Here is a 14,228-nt window from a genome sequence, read left to right on the forward strand (position 1 = left end):
CTTAAATGTAATTAAAATAAATCTAAATAAAACTTACAATTATTACCTAAATAATTCCTATTTAAAACTAAATACTTATAAAATAAAACCTAAGCTAGCAACAAAATAAGTAATAGTTACAATATTGTAGCTATCTTAGGTTTTATTTTTATTTCACAGGTAAGTTTGTATTTATTTTAACTAGGTAGACTAGTTAGTAAATAGTTATTAACTATTTACTAGCTACCTAGTAAAAATAAATACAGTTACCTGTAAAACCTGCCTTACACTAAAAACTAACATTACAATAAAATAAAATAAATTAATAATATTCAATTATCTAAATTACAAAAAAAACAAAAAACACTAAATTACACAAAATAAAAAATGAAATTATCAAAAATAAAAACAAATTACTCCTAATCTAATAGCCCTATAAAAATAAAAAAGTCCCCCCAAAATAAAAAAATCCCTAGCCTACTAGGCTAAACTGCCAATAGCCCTTAAAAGGGTCTTTTGCGGGGCATTTCCCCAAAGAAATCAGCTCTTTTACATAGCAATTAAAAATACAAACATCCCCCCCAACAGTAAAACCCACCACCCACACAACCAAACCCCCCAAATAAAATTCTATCTAAATAAACCTAAGCTAACCATTACCCTGAAAAGTGCATTTGGATGGGCATTGCCCTTAAAATGGCATTTAGCTCTTTAACAGTGCCCAAACCCTAAGCTAAAAATAAAAACCATAACCAAATAAAAAATAGCTTAGGGTTTGGGCACTGTAAAAGAGCTAAATGCCATTTAAAGAGCAATGCCCATCCAAATGCCCTTTTCAGGGCAATGGTTATCTTAGGTCTATTAAGATAGAATTTTATTTGGGGGGTTTGGTTGTGTGTGTGGGGGGTTTTACTGTTTGGGGGGCTGTTTGTATATTTTTTGCAGGTAAAAGAGCTGATTTCTTTGCAGCAATGCCCCGCAAAAGGCCCTTTTAAGGGCCATTGGCAGTTTAGTGTAGGCTAGGGTTTTTTTTTTTTTGGGGGGGTGCTTTTTATTTTGATAGGGATATTAGATTAGGAGTAATTCGTTTTTATTTTTGATAATTTAGTTTTTTATTTTGTGTAATTTAGTGTTTATTTTTTTGTAATTTAGATATTTGTATTTTATTAATTTAATTTATTTTATTGTAATGTTAGGTTTTAGTGTAAGGCAGGTTAGGTTTTATTTTACAGGTAACTTTGAATTTATTTTAACTAGATAGCTAGTAAATAGTTAATAACTACTTACTAACTAGTCTACCTAGTTAAAATAAAAACAAACTTATCTGTGAAATAAAAATAAAACCTAAGCTAGCTACAATGTAACTATTAGTTATATTGTAGCTAGCTTAGGTTTTATTTTTTAGGTAAGTATTTAGTTTTAAATAGGAATTATTTAGGTAATAATTGTAAGTTTTATTTAGATTTATTTTAATTATATTTCAGTTAGGGGGTGTTAGGGTTAGGTTCAGGGTTACGCTAGGGTTATGCTTACAGTTAGGGTTACATTAGGGTTAGGTTTAGGGGTTAATATATTTATGTAGTGTTAGTGATGTGGGAGGCCAGAGGTTTAGGGGTTAATAACTTTAGTATAGTGGTGGCGACATAGGGGAGTGGCAGATTAGGGGCTAATAAGAGTAGGTAGGTGGCGATGATGTTTGGGCCAGCAGATTAGGGGTTAATAACTAATGTAGGTGGTGGCGATGTTTGGGGCGGCAGATTAGGGGTTAATAAGTATATTTAGGTGGCAGCGATGTTAAGTGCGGCAGATTAGGGGTCAATAAGTGTATTTAGGTGGCGGCGATGTTAGGGGCAGCAGATTAGGGGTTAATAACATTATGTAGGTTGCGGTGATGTCGGGGGTGGCAGATTAGGGGTGTTTAGACATGGTTTTTAGGGTTTTAGGTTTAAACATAACTTTTGCTTTTCCCATAGACATCAATGGGGCTGCGTTACAGAGCTTTTGTTTTCGCGATCGCAGTTGTTCGTTTTTTTTTTAGCCGACTCTCTTTGATGTCTATGGGGAAATCTTGCACAAGCACGTAAAAACACTGCTTATATTTGGGTGAGGTATGGAGCTTAACGCCACCATATCGCACCGCGCAAGCCGGGTTTTTCAAAACCTGTAATAGCAGTGAAATAGGGAGGTTAAATACCGCCGCTTTTGTGGCGGTCGTTAATTTCCCTATAGCACTCAAAACTCGTAATCTAGCTGATTGATAATTTTTTTAGCTGGCAGTACATGTAGAAGATATTTTCATACAAGAGTTGCACTAATTGGGCAAAATTATAGATTCTTGTTTAATAACCTTCAAAAATAAAAACTGAATTATATTAAACAATTTGGACGCAGTTCAAGCTATTGAAAATTCTGAATACTTCTTATGAGCACAATAATATAAAACATTAACTATTAGCCAATAGGAATTTTACCCCCATAGAAGTCTATTTCATGCGAGAGAATTCACACATCCGTGCTATCCAATATGCGGCTTAAGCGATAAACAACTTTGGAAAAAAGTAGGGGCAGCATGGATTGTGCTCAATGTTAATGCAACCATTGCGCAAACACTTTTACATTCCACTTGTAATCTAGGTTACAATGTGGTTACTGACCATTACATTCCTATTATATTTAGGTAAATACCTTAATTTCTCTGATGTATTTAGCATGAAAATTATTGCTGTAAGACTTGGTTAAAGAAATATTTCTTTCAAATATGCTTTGAACTTTTAGAATTTCCTCTAGATCCTTTTAATGATCCATTATAAATATATTAGTAGGGGTGATAAAAAAATTATGTAGGGGATACATTGTGTTCATTGATAATAGCCATTTGCAATTAACAAACCTGATAAATAGCATATCCTATAGTAAGCAGATCTGCTCCCACTTTTCTTAACTTGCGTCTATTTTTCTGCATGAGTGCGGCTATAAAAGTGCATTCGTTTTGACCTTCATCTTTTTCTTTCAGGATCAGTTTGATTTGTGGATTTGTCCAGAAAGTTTCTAAAAAAAAGTAAGTAAAAATTACAATAAAGTATATACATACAGGGAGTGCAGAATTATTAGGCAAGTTGTATTTTTGAGGATTAATTTTATTATTGAACAACAACCATGTTCTCAATGAACCCAAAAAACTCATTAATATCAAAGCTGAATAGTTTTGGAAGTAGTTTTTAGTTTGTTTTTAGTTATAGCTATTTTAGGGGGATATCTGTGTGTGCAGGTGACTATTACTGTGCATAATTATTAGGCAACTTAACAAAAAACAAATATATACCCATTTCAATTATTTATTTTTACCAGTGAAACCAATATAACATCTCAACATTCACAAATATACATTTCTGACATTCAAAAACAAAACAAAAACAAATCAGTGACCAATATAGCCACCTTTCTTTGCAAGGACACTCAAAAGCCTGCCATCCATGGATTCTGTCAGTGTTTTGATCTGTTCACCCTCAACATTGCGTGCAGCAGCAACCACAGCCTCCCAGACACTGTTCAGAGAGGTGTACTGTTTTCCCTCCTTGTAAATCTCACATTTGATGATGGACCACAGGTTCTCAATGGGGTTCAGATCAGGTGAACAAGGAGGCCATGTCATTAGATTTTCTTCTTTTATACCCTTTCTTGCCAGCCACGCTGTGGAGTACTTGGACGCGTGTGATGGAGCATTGTCCTGCATGAAAATCATGTTTTTCTTGAAGGATGCAGACTTCTTCCTGTACCACTGCTTGAAGAAGGTGTCTTCCAGAAACTGGCAGTAGGACTGTGAGTTGAGCTTGACTCCATCCTCAACCTGAAAAGGCCCCACAAGCTCATCTTTGATGATACCAGCCCAAACCAGTACTCCACCTCCACCTTGCTGGCGTCTGAGTCGGACTGGAGCTCTCTGCCCTTTACCAATCCAGCCACGGGCCCATCCATCTGGCCCATCAAGACTCACTCTCATTTCATCAGTCCATAAAACCTTAGAAAAATCAGTCTTGAGATATTTCTTGGCCCAGTCTTGACGTTTCAGCTTGTGTGTCTTGTTCAGTGGTGGTCGTCTTTCAGCCTTTCTTACCTTGGCCATGTGTCTGAGTATTGCACACCTTGTGCTTTTGGGTACTCCAGTGATGTTGCAGCTCTGAAATATGGCCAAACTGGTGGCAAGTGGCATCTTGGCAGCTGCACGCTTGACTTTTCTCAGTTCATGGGCAGTTATTTTGCGCCTTGGTTTTCCCACACGCTTCTTGCGACCCTGTTGACTAGTTTGAATGAAACGCTTGATTGTTCGATGATCACGCTTCAGAAGCTTTGCAATTTTAAGAGTGCTGCATCCCTCTGCAAGATATCTCACTATTTTTGACTTTTCTGAGCCTGTCAAGTCCTTCTTTTGACCCATTTTGCCAAAGGATATAGGGTGTTGATGTCATTAGACCACACCCCTTCTCATTACAGAGATGCACATCACCTAATATGCTTAATTGGTAGTAGGCTTTCGAGCCTATACAGCTTGGAGTAAGACAACATGCATAAAGAGGATGATGTGGTCAAAATACTAATTTGCCTAATAATTCTGCACTCCCTGTATGATATTAGGATACTACATTAAAGGGACACTGAACCCAAATTCTTTCTTTCGTGATTCAGATAGAGCATGCAATTTTAAACAACTTTCTAATTTACTCCTATTATACATTTTTCTTTTTTCTCTTGCTTTCTTTATTTGAAAAAGAAGGCATCAAAGCTATTTTTTTGGTTCAGACTATGGAAAGCACTTGTTTATTGGTAGGTGAATTTACCCACCAATCAGCAAGAACAACAGTGTGTTCACCAAAAATGGTCCGGCATCTAAACTTACATTCTTGCATTTCAAATAAAGATACCAAGAGAATGAAAAGAATTTGATAATAGGAGTAAATTAGAAAGTTTTCTTAAAATTGCATGCTCTATCTGAATCACGATAGAAAAAATGTGGGTTCAGTGTCCCTTTAAATGTGCGTTACTTAAACTTATTTCATAACATTAACTGAAAAAAACTTAAAGATCTTGATAGAGATGTTTTTTGTGGTCTTTGTAGAAAATTGTGTTCATATCACTGGGATTATATAATATTGTACATTTTAAATGTATCTGTGTAATGTTTGTGTGATAGATGCAACTCAATTCATTTTAATATAGCTGATACTGCAACTCATTGATTAAATGACAGGCGGTTACAAATCTCTTTGAATTACACAGATTTCAAGTTTCAATTTTTTTTAGCAAGATATTTGTTTCACATAAGGGTTTTATTGAATCTAGGTGATTGACTACAAATGAGTAGTGATCACACTTAGTGGATTGAGGTCTCAAAACCACAATAATTTTTAAACTAAAGTGGAAGTTTAATTGATTTCAAATGCATCCATTTGTTTGGCCTTGCTTTTCCTAAACGCACCTGCATTTTTTCTAACCATATATAAATAAATTAAAGGCATTAAAGAATGTGTATGTGCAACATAAAATATGAAGTCCTTGAGGGCTTATGCTGCTAGACTGAAGATCATGGGTACAGATTATGGGTGTGGATTAATATTGTGGGTATTTCATGCTTTGCTTTCCGAAGGTTATAGAAATTAAGATAATGAGGCGCAGAGAATAAAAGCCAGTGGCAATTTTCTGTTTTGCACGGCCATTTGGCTAAGGAAGAGGGTAAAAAAAAAAAACATTACTCCTTGTCCCTGTTCTTTTGAGCAGGCCATGTTCCACAACTGCCTAAACACAGGCTCGGACCACCTAACCACCCGTGACTATCTTCCCCTGCCCCGACCCTGTCCATGGCATACACAAATACGCCGCTATTCACCTGGTCCCCACCAGTGGAACACTACTACTAAACCCAGGAATGTTTACCCCCATAAGTTTTCTGACACCACCAATGGTAATGAAATATGATGCATTAGATAATGAGGACTGCAGGATATTGATGAATTGAAGCCCTCTGGGAGAGTCACATATTGAGGTAAAGAGAGAGAGATTTCTTTTAATAGAAGTATTATACAGCACGGCTCTTTTTAGGAAAAATAATGGAATATGGCTCGCATCATAACATTCATTTGTGATCCCTGAACTAAGAAAAACAATTTCTCTAGATACAGGTGTTTTTTTCACTAATACAGAATATATTTAGCTTTCCAGTTCTACTGAAGAGAAAAAAAAAATCATAATTAGGCAAGCAATATATCAATAGAGTGAAAATAAAAACAAACAAGAAATACCTAAAAAGTTTCTGCAGCCACCAGCAGTGGATCCTCGGACCCAGCTTCCTTCATGAACCATCACTTCCCACTTATGTAAAGTATCGTTGTCTAGTGCATCAGGAGTGAGGTTACAAATTTCAACTTTGTCAAAGTATCTTTTGAAATCTTCAATCTTCATCCTACAATAAAGAAAATTAAAATATGAACTGTATCTTATTAGAAGTGAAAGCAAGTCAAAGAGCAGTTTGGAAATTTATCAAGTGCATTTGAAAAAATGAAAAATGGTGCTAAAAGATTGGAATCCCCTTGAACATAGCTGTCCCATGTAATGTATAGGGCCTTTTATCATCGAGGAGATAATACATTTTCAGGTCCAAAAGACTATGGAAAAGCAGTGATTGTGATTAGCTCAAATTTTTAAAAAGTGTTTATCGGGGTCTAAAAACATACAGAAACAGATTGGACAATAGATTGTTATTAACCCTTTAATAAGAAAAAAGTCATTAAAAAAAGTTTTTTTTACCAGAATTCACCATCATCAAGAGATTTCTGACAAAGGCGGTTTTTCTCTGCTGCATCAATGAAGTTCCATTCCGAAGAACTAAAAGAAAAAAAAAAAAAATTAAGTAAAAGAAAAGTCTATAAAAGCAATAGTTGCAGGCACTTCAAATCTATCCAAACATTTCCATTACCTTCACGTAATTTTTAAAGTACTGTGTTTTCAAACATATTCAGACACTCCTTTATTTATATAATTTGAAGTGTTATATCTTGAAAGAACATAAATATTAGATTTGTTTGAAACTTAAAAATTACCAGAATACAGAATAATTGAGAATAAAAGCATACAATTTTGGAATGCTTTTATACAATTATGTATGTAGAAGAATGAAAATGTTAAGATTAATGGCTCCCTGGATTTGTTAAAGTTCTTTTCTCTTTGTTGCATTTAAGAGAAAAAAAGAAAAGGTATTTTGAAATGTATTGGTTTCAATTTTGCAAATAGATGCTCCCGTATAAAGGAAAAATCCAGTTTTATGCTTGTGAAGTATGTCACTGTCATTCAATAAAACAATGGCAGTTCTGTTTGTCAGCCAGTGAGCAAACAGCCAGCGAAATGCGTATCGTGACCTGTGCTATCATTAACGTGCCACTTGTAATCGGGCCCTTACTATTAAAGAGATTGTAAAGTCAAAATAAACTTTCATGATTCATATACAGCATACAACTTTTAAACAACTTTCCAATTTACTTCTAGCATCAATTTTGCTTTGTTCTTTTTGTATCCTTTGTTGAAAAACATAAATAGGTAGGCTCAGGAGCAGCAATGCACTACTGGGAGCTTGGTGGCTGCACATATTTGCCTCATGTCATCATTGGCTTAACCAATGTCCTTTTGATATTAAAAATAAATATTTTTAATCTAAATAATGCTTTTTTCACTGATGTGTTACCACAAAGGTTATAAAAGGAACTTTTTTGAAATATTAAAATAGGAATGTATGTGGCGGTGGAGAGTGAAGTTGGCTGGTTGCTTTAAGCATCTACTATACTAATGACTGGTAGTTTATTATTGGTACTAGTAGTTATTAATTTGACTAATATTCATGTCTAACTGCAACTTTAGCAGCTTATTACTTGTGGGGGAAAATTAATGCAGTTTGAAAACCTATTTTGTTTCCTGCCAATCTTGTAAAATGCATGAGCTCCACCCATTCCCACCAGTGAATAGCAATAGTGGTGTCAACCAAGTGGTGATAGGGTGAGTACTGTGTTACTAGGGGTCAGCATCATATTCGATCGGGCTGATTGCTGTCCGCCACCTCGTAGGTGGCGGACAAGTTAAGGAGCAGCGGTCTTAGGACTGCTGCTTCTTAACTTCCGCTTCAGGCGGAACTGAAGCGAAGTGGGTCGGAAGCAGCATCCGCTGCTTCATAAATCCACCCGCATGAGTTCACTCTGACTGGCTCCTAACTGGGATTTTTTTTTAGGAACAAGCATAAAAGGAGTCCCTGTTTAGTATGGATTTCATAAACAATGCTTTATTGAGTTCTTCAATAAGTTTCAAGTACAGACCCTCCAGAACAGAGGGACCTAATGGGAATTTCTACTGACTGTTCAGCTCAAGCAGTGGCCATAGCTGTCTACATCATTAGTTTTTTTTAGTGGAAATAGGAGAGGCTTTTTCATTCAGTGTTATTGTTGTAGTTCTTCATACCACATAATAAATCAGACCCATCAACTGCACAGTTTGGTTCTCATATGGAGACAAGTTTACATCCCAGTTTCTCATTAATGTCGAAGGGATCCTTAGCAACCACTATTAAAGGGACATTAAACTACTGAGCACAACTACTCTAAAATGGTTACCACTCACTGTGCTATTACTTTCCTCCTGTTACTGCAGATCTCTTCAAAGCTGTGCTCCAATTTAACCCCTGAAAAGTTGTCACGAGGTGAATCTCCACCTCTTTGTACTGGAGGGTGCCCTCTTGGAGCACAGTTATACTCACTGTTAAAGAAGCTGTGTGCATTTACTTATCAATGAGGTTGTTTGACAACTGTATAATGTTCTTCAGATTAGGGTGCATGATAAAGAGCAGGAGATGTACATTTTGCTGTGGCTGGATTGCTGTATGTTATTGTTGAGTGCTTTTTAAAATATATTTTGTTTAACAAAAACCGTGTAAAAAAATGCAAAAAATGTAAAGCCAACATGATATATTATACACTCTAACTCCAAGCAAATGAAACAGTTGTGGCCAATATCATAGATATGTAAATTCACGCTGCTTCTCCAAGATGGCAACGCTGAGTATAAAGAGGCAGAGCTTCAGTATCTGGCACATTAAACACTTTGAGATGGTAATATAAAATGATAAATTGTATATATAAAACAACTCTGCAATATACTTTCATTATTTATTTAGTCCCCTTTGCCTGTAATTCCATTCTGAAATTGTGAGCTTTTCAGTTCCTGTTAGAAATGGACGTGCAGAACACTGTTAAATCCAGCACAACCATTGGCTGCACACTCTAGTGACCTATTTATAACTGTCCCTAATTGGCCACAGCAGAGAAGGTAACACAAGTTACAACATGGCAGCTCCCAGTGTTTTATAGACACTAAAACTTTACACTTATTTTGTCACTTTTTAAACAACTAATGAAACTTTAAAAAATACATCTACATGTTAGTCATGGACTAATCTTTTCTTTGAATGTATCATTCTATCTAGCATGTATTTAGTGTTTAATGTCCCTTTAGTTTACTAAAACAGGAGAACGTATTTGAAAAAAAGTGTTGCAGGAACAGGGCGAAATGTAATAGTTATATTCTTTTGTAGTTGTGCTCAGCATTTTTTTTTTCTTAATAATATTTTTTATTTTATTGTAGTAGAAAACATATCTAACAATTCAAATAACTCAACATTCAGTTTGTTACAATAAAATGGCATATACAGGTACTTCTGAAGGAAGCTGTGGCAGTTGAGGATACTCTTAAAACAGCTTGCTGTACTTGGTGTTTTTGCAATGCAATGCAGGATCAAGTGCATTTTGACAGAGACAAAATTCTTCGTGTCACCAAGCAAAAATAGTATTCGATAATTAGACATAGGGGCCCATTTATCAAGCTCTGTAAGGAGCTTGTGGGCCCGTGTTTCTGGCGAGTCTTCATACTCACCAGAAACAGCAGTTATGAAGCACCGGTCACAAAGACCGCTGCTCCATAACCCTATCCACTGGAATTCAACCCAATTGAGTACGATCGGGTTGATTGACACCCCCTGCTTGCGGCCCGTTGGCCACGAGTCTGCAGGGGGCGGCGTTGCACCAGCAGCTCTTGTGAGCTGTTGGTGCAATGCTGAATACGGAGAGCGTACTGCTCTCCGCATTCAGCGAGGTCTTGCAGACCTGATCCGCACTGTCAGATCAGGTCCGCAAGACCTTTAGTAAATATGCCTCATAATATTGATCTTTCTAAATCAGCTTCAGTACATGTCCTACTCAAGTTGTTTGATCAATTATAACATCAATAAGACGTTTATTTTCAAATGTTGTTAAGGGTACACATTATATGGAGAGAGAGAAAGAAAAAAAAAAAGAAAAAAGAAAAGGTAAAAAATGAAAAACAAGAAAAGGAGCGGGGGAGATTGAAACTGGGGAATAAAATGCCGCAGATAATCTGGATTTAGGTAAAAGTGGGTTGTTGGGGTTTGTGGTTATCAGCTGTGGTCTGGGTGAGATTTGCTGCTAGTATCTGAGATCCAAGGTCTGGTGTCAGGGCATTATATGTATTTTATGAGGAGTGGGAAGGGGGATTAGTCGTGTTGGGGTTTGGGGTGGGCGGCATATGGATTCCCAATAGAATTTAATGTTGTAAAAGAACACAGATTTGTTTATCTTGTAGTAACCGTATCCTTCAAGCGTTGGGTTCATCTGTTTTGACTAGCCTCATTTCTAATGTTGGAATCTGTTGAGATTTCCAGTGTAGGGCTATTACTGACTTTACACTATTGATACATATTCTCAGCAGCATAGCTCTTATTGTGGGTGCTCGTTTAGTAAGGTGTTAGTGTTGTGCTCAGCATTTTAATATCCCTTTAATAAATCTATCCTTAGAACAGTCTTTTGTAGCAGCAACAATTAATATATAAATGTAATGAAATTATTCTACTTATTAAGTAAAAAGCTCTTACCTATATTAAAAGTGTTATTTTACTACTACCGCATCTGAGGTGCATCCGGCATGGTTCACAAACTGATCCTGCAACATTCTGAACAGTGATTGCTCTATCAGTGTGGGAACTAATTTATATATGACCCTAACAGGCCACAGTAGAGGAGATGACATTTATTTTTATTCAGATTATTTTCAATGCAGTATCTAATGTGGATATATACAATGCAGGTATAAAATGACTTTTACTTTAAAGTGATGGTAAATTCTCCCCTTTTAAAATCAGATCCAGAATGTTAGTGATATTTTAGATGAAGTTTAATTCATAAATTGTAATGAAGTTACGATATAACTTACTATTTAATATAGTTCTGAAATTCAAATACCCCACGCTCCGCTGCCAATTTCAAAAGTATTTTTTTTTTAAAAAAAATCAGATTTCTCAAATCAGCGCTCTTCCCATATGGCACTTTTGTTATATCTATAGCACTGATTGGAGAACAATTAAAACTTTCTCCTGTTAAGTGTAGTCAGTCCACGGGTCATCCATTACTTATGGGATTATAACTCCTCCCTAACAGGAAGTGCAAGAGGATCACCCAAGCAGAGCTGCTATATAGCTCCTCCCCTCTACGTCATACCCAGTCATTCTCTTGCACCTAACTAATAGATAGGACGTGTGAGAGGACTGTGGTTGTTAAACTTAGTTTTTATTTCTTCAATCAAAAGTTTGTTATTTTTAAACGGCACCGGAGTGTGTTGTTTTTTCTCAGGCAGCATTAGAAGAAGAATCTACCTGAGTTTGTGTATGATCTTAGCGGACGTAACTAAGATCCATTTGCTGTTCTCGGCCATTCTGAGGAGCGGGGTAACTTCAGAACAGGGGACAGCGGGCAGGGTTCACCTGCAAGGAGGTATGTTGCAGTATATTATTTTCTAAGGAATGGAATTGACTGAGAAAATACTGCTAATACCGATGTAATGTAAGTACAGCCTTAAATGCAGTAGTAGCAACTGGTATCAGGCTGATATGTATGTATCTTTACACTGAAGTATTTCTGGGGAATGGCACTTCACTAAGAAAATACTGTATACATATAACTTATAGCCTATTCTGCAGTGAGAGCGGCTAGCAGCAGGCTTTTTAATAACATTTCATAATTTTATATTTAAAACGTTTACTGGCATGTTAATCGTTTTTTTCTCTGAGGTACTTGGTGAAAAATTTTATGGGCATTATTTTCCACATGGCTGTCGTTTGTTTTGAATTAAATCAGTTTACTGAGCTTCCCCACTGTTGTATTATGAGTGGGAGGGGCCTATTTTTGGCGCTTTATTGCGCAGTAGAAATTCAGTCACAGTCTGCCTTTTTCTCCCTGCATGATCCAGGACGTCTCTACAGAGCTCAGGGGTCTCCAAAACTAGTTTTGAGGGAGGTAATCACTTACAGCAGACCTGTGAGACTGTGCTTTGACTGTGATAAAAACGTTTATATTTTCAATTGTTATACGTTTTTTGATATTAAGGGGTTAATCATCCATTTGCTAGTGGGTGCAATCCTTTGCTAACTTAATGCATTTACTGTGAAAATTTGTTGCTATAACTAATCCATCCGGTTCATTGTTATTTCAACTGTGACAGTTTTGTGTGCTTCTTAAAGGCACAGTAACGTTTTTTTTATATTGCTTGTAAATTTATTTGAAAAGTATTTTCCAAGCTTGCTAGTCTAATTGCTAGTTTTTTTAAACATGTCTGACACAGAGGAATCTCTTTGTGCAATATGTTCAAAGGCCAATGTGGAGCCCAATAGAAATTTGTGTACTAATTGCATTGATGCTACTTTAAATAAAAGCCAATCTGTACATGTCAAGAAAATTTCACCAGACAACGAGGGGAAAGTTATGCCGACTAACTCTCCTCACATGTCAGTACCTGCATCTCCCCGCTCAGGAGGTGCGTGATATTGTGGCGCCAAGTACATCAGGGCGGCCCTTGCAAATCACTTTGCAAGACATGGCTAATGTTATGACTGAAGTTTTATCTAAATTACCAGAACTTAGAGGTAAACGCGACCACTCTGGGGTGAGAACAGAGTACGCTGATAATGTTAGAGCCATGTCTGATACTGCGTCACAATTGGCAGAACATGAAGACGGAGAGCTTAATTCTGTGGGTGACGGATCTGATCCAAATAAACTGGACTCAGACATTTCAAATTTTAAATTTAAGCTTGAGAACCTCCGTGTATTATTAGGGGAGGTATTAGCGGCTCTGAATGATTGTAACACGGTTGCAATCCCAGAGAAATTATGTAGGCTGGATAGATACTATGCGGTACCGGTGTGTACTGACGTTTTTCCTATACCTAAGAGGCTTACAGAGATTATTACCAAGGAGTGGGATAGGCCCGGTGTACCCTTTTCCCCCCCTCCTATATTTAGAAAAATGTTTCCAATAGACGCCACCACACGGGACTTATGGCAGACGGTCCCTAAGGTGGAGGGAGCAGTTTCTACTCTGGCTAAGCGTACCACTATCCCGGTGGAGGATAGCTGTGCTTTTTCAGATCCAATGGATAAAAAGTTAGAGGGTTACCTTAAGAAAATGTTTACTCAACAAGGTTTTATATTACAACCCCTCGCATGCATTGCGCCTGTCACGGCTGCGGCGGCATTCTGGTTTGAGTCTTTAGAAGAGACCATTAGCTCAGTTCCATTGGATGAAATTATAGACAAGCTTAGAGTCCTTAAGCTCATTTATTTATTGTAGTACACTTAACTAAGCTTACGGCTAAGAACTCCGGATTCACCATTCAGGAGCGCAGAGCGCTGTGGCTTAAATCCTGGTCAGCCGATGTGACTTCTAAATCTAAATTGCTTAACATACCTTTCAAAGGGCAGACATTATTCGGGCCCGGTTTGAAAGAAATTATCGCTGACATTACTGGAGGTAAGGGCCATGCCCTGCCTCAAGACAGAGCCAAACCAAGGGCTAAGCAGTCTAATTTTCGTGCCTTTCGTAACTTCAAGGCAGGAGCAGCATCAACTTCCTCCGCTCCAAAACAGGAAGGAACTGTTGCTCGCTACAGACAGGGCTGGAAACCTAACCAGACCTGGAACAAGGGCAAGCAGGCCAGAAAACCTGCTGCTGCCCCTAAGACAGCATGAAGTGAGGGCCCCCAATCCGGAAACGGATCTAGTGGGGGGCAGACTTTCTCTCTTCGCCCAGGCTTGGGCAAGAGATGTCCAGGATCCCTGGGCGTTATAGATCATATCTCAGGGATATCTTCTGGA

The 14,228-nt window shown here is 37.2% G+C and overlaps 1 protein-coding gene across 1 annotated transcript in view; it reads right to left on the reverse strand.

Moving 5' to 3' along the window:
- CAPN9 (calpain 9) overlaps positions 1-14,228 on the reverse strand; it is a 329,028-nt gene that overhangs the window by 152,720 nt on the left and 162,080 nt on the right. The window contains exons 8-10 of the mRNA XM_053711177.1: positions 6,778-6,855; positions 6,273-6,433; positions 2,870-3,027 (exon numbers count right to left, since the gene is read on the reverse strand). Of these exons, the coding sequence (XP_053567152.1) occupies positions 2,870-3,027; positions 6,273-6,433; positions 6,778-6,855 (397 nt within the window). The remainder of the gene's footprint in view (positions 1-2,869; positions 3,028-6,272; positions 6,434-6,777; positions 6,856-14,228) is intronic.

This window comes from Bombina bombina, chromosome 4 (assembly GCF_027579735.1).
Source record: "Bombina bombina isolate aBomBom1 chromosome 4, aBomBom1.pri, whole genome shotgun sequence".
Classification (NCBI taxonomy): Eukaryota; Metazoa; Chordata; class Amphibia; order Anura; family Bombinatoridae; genus Bombina; species Bombina bombina.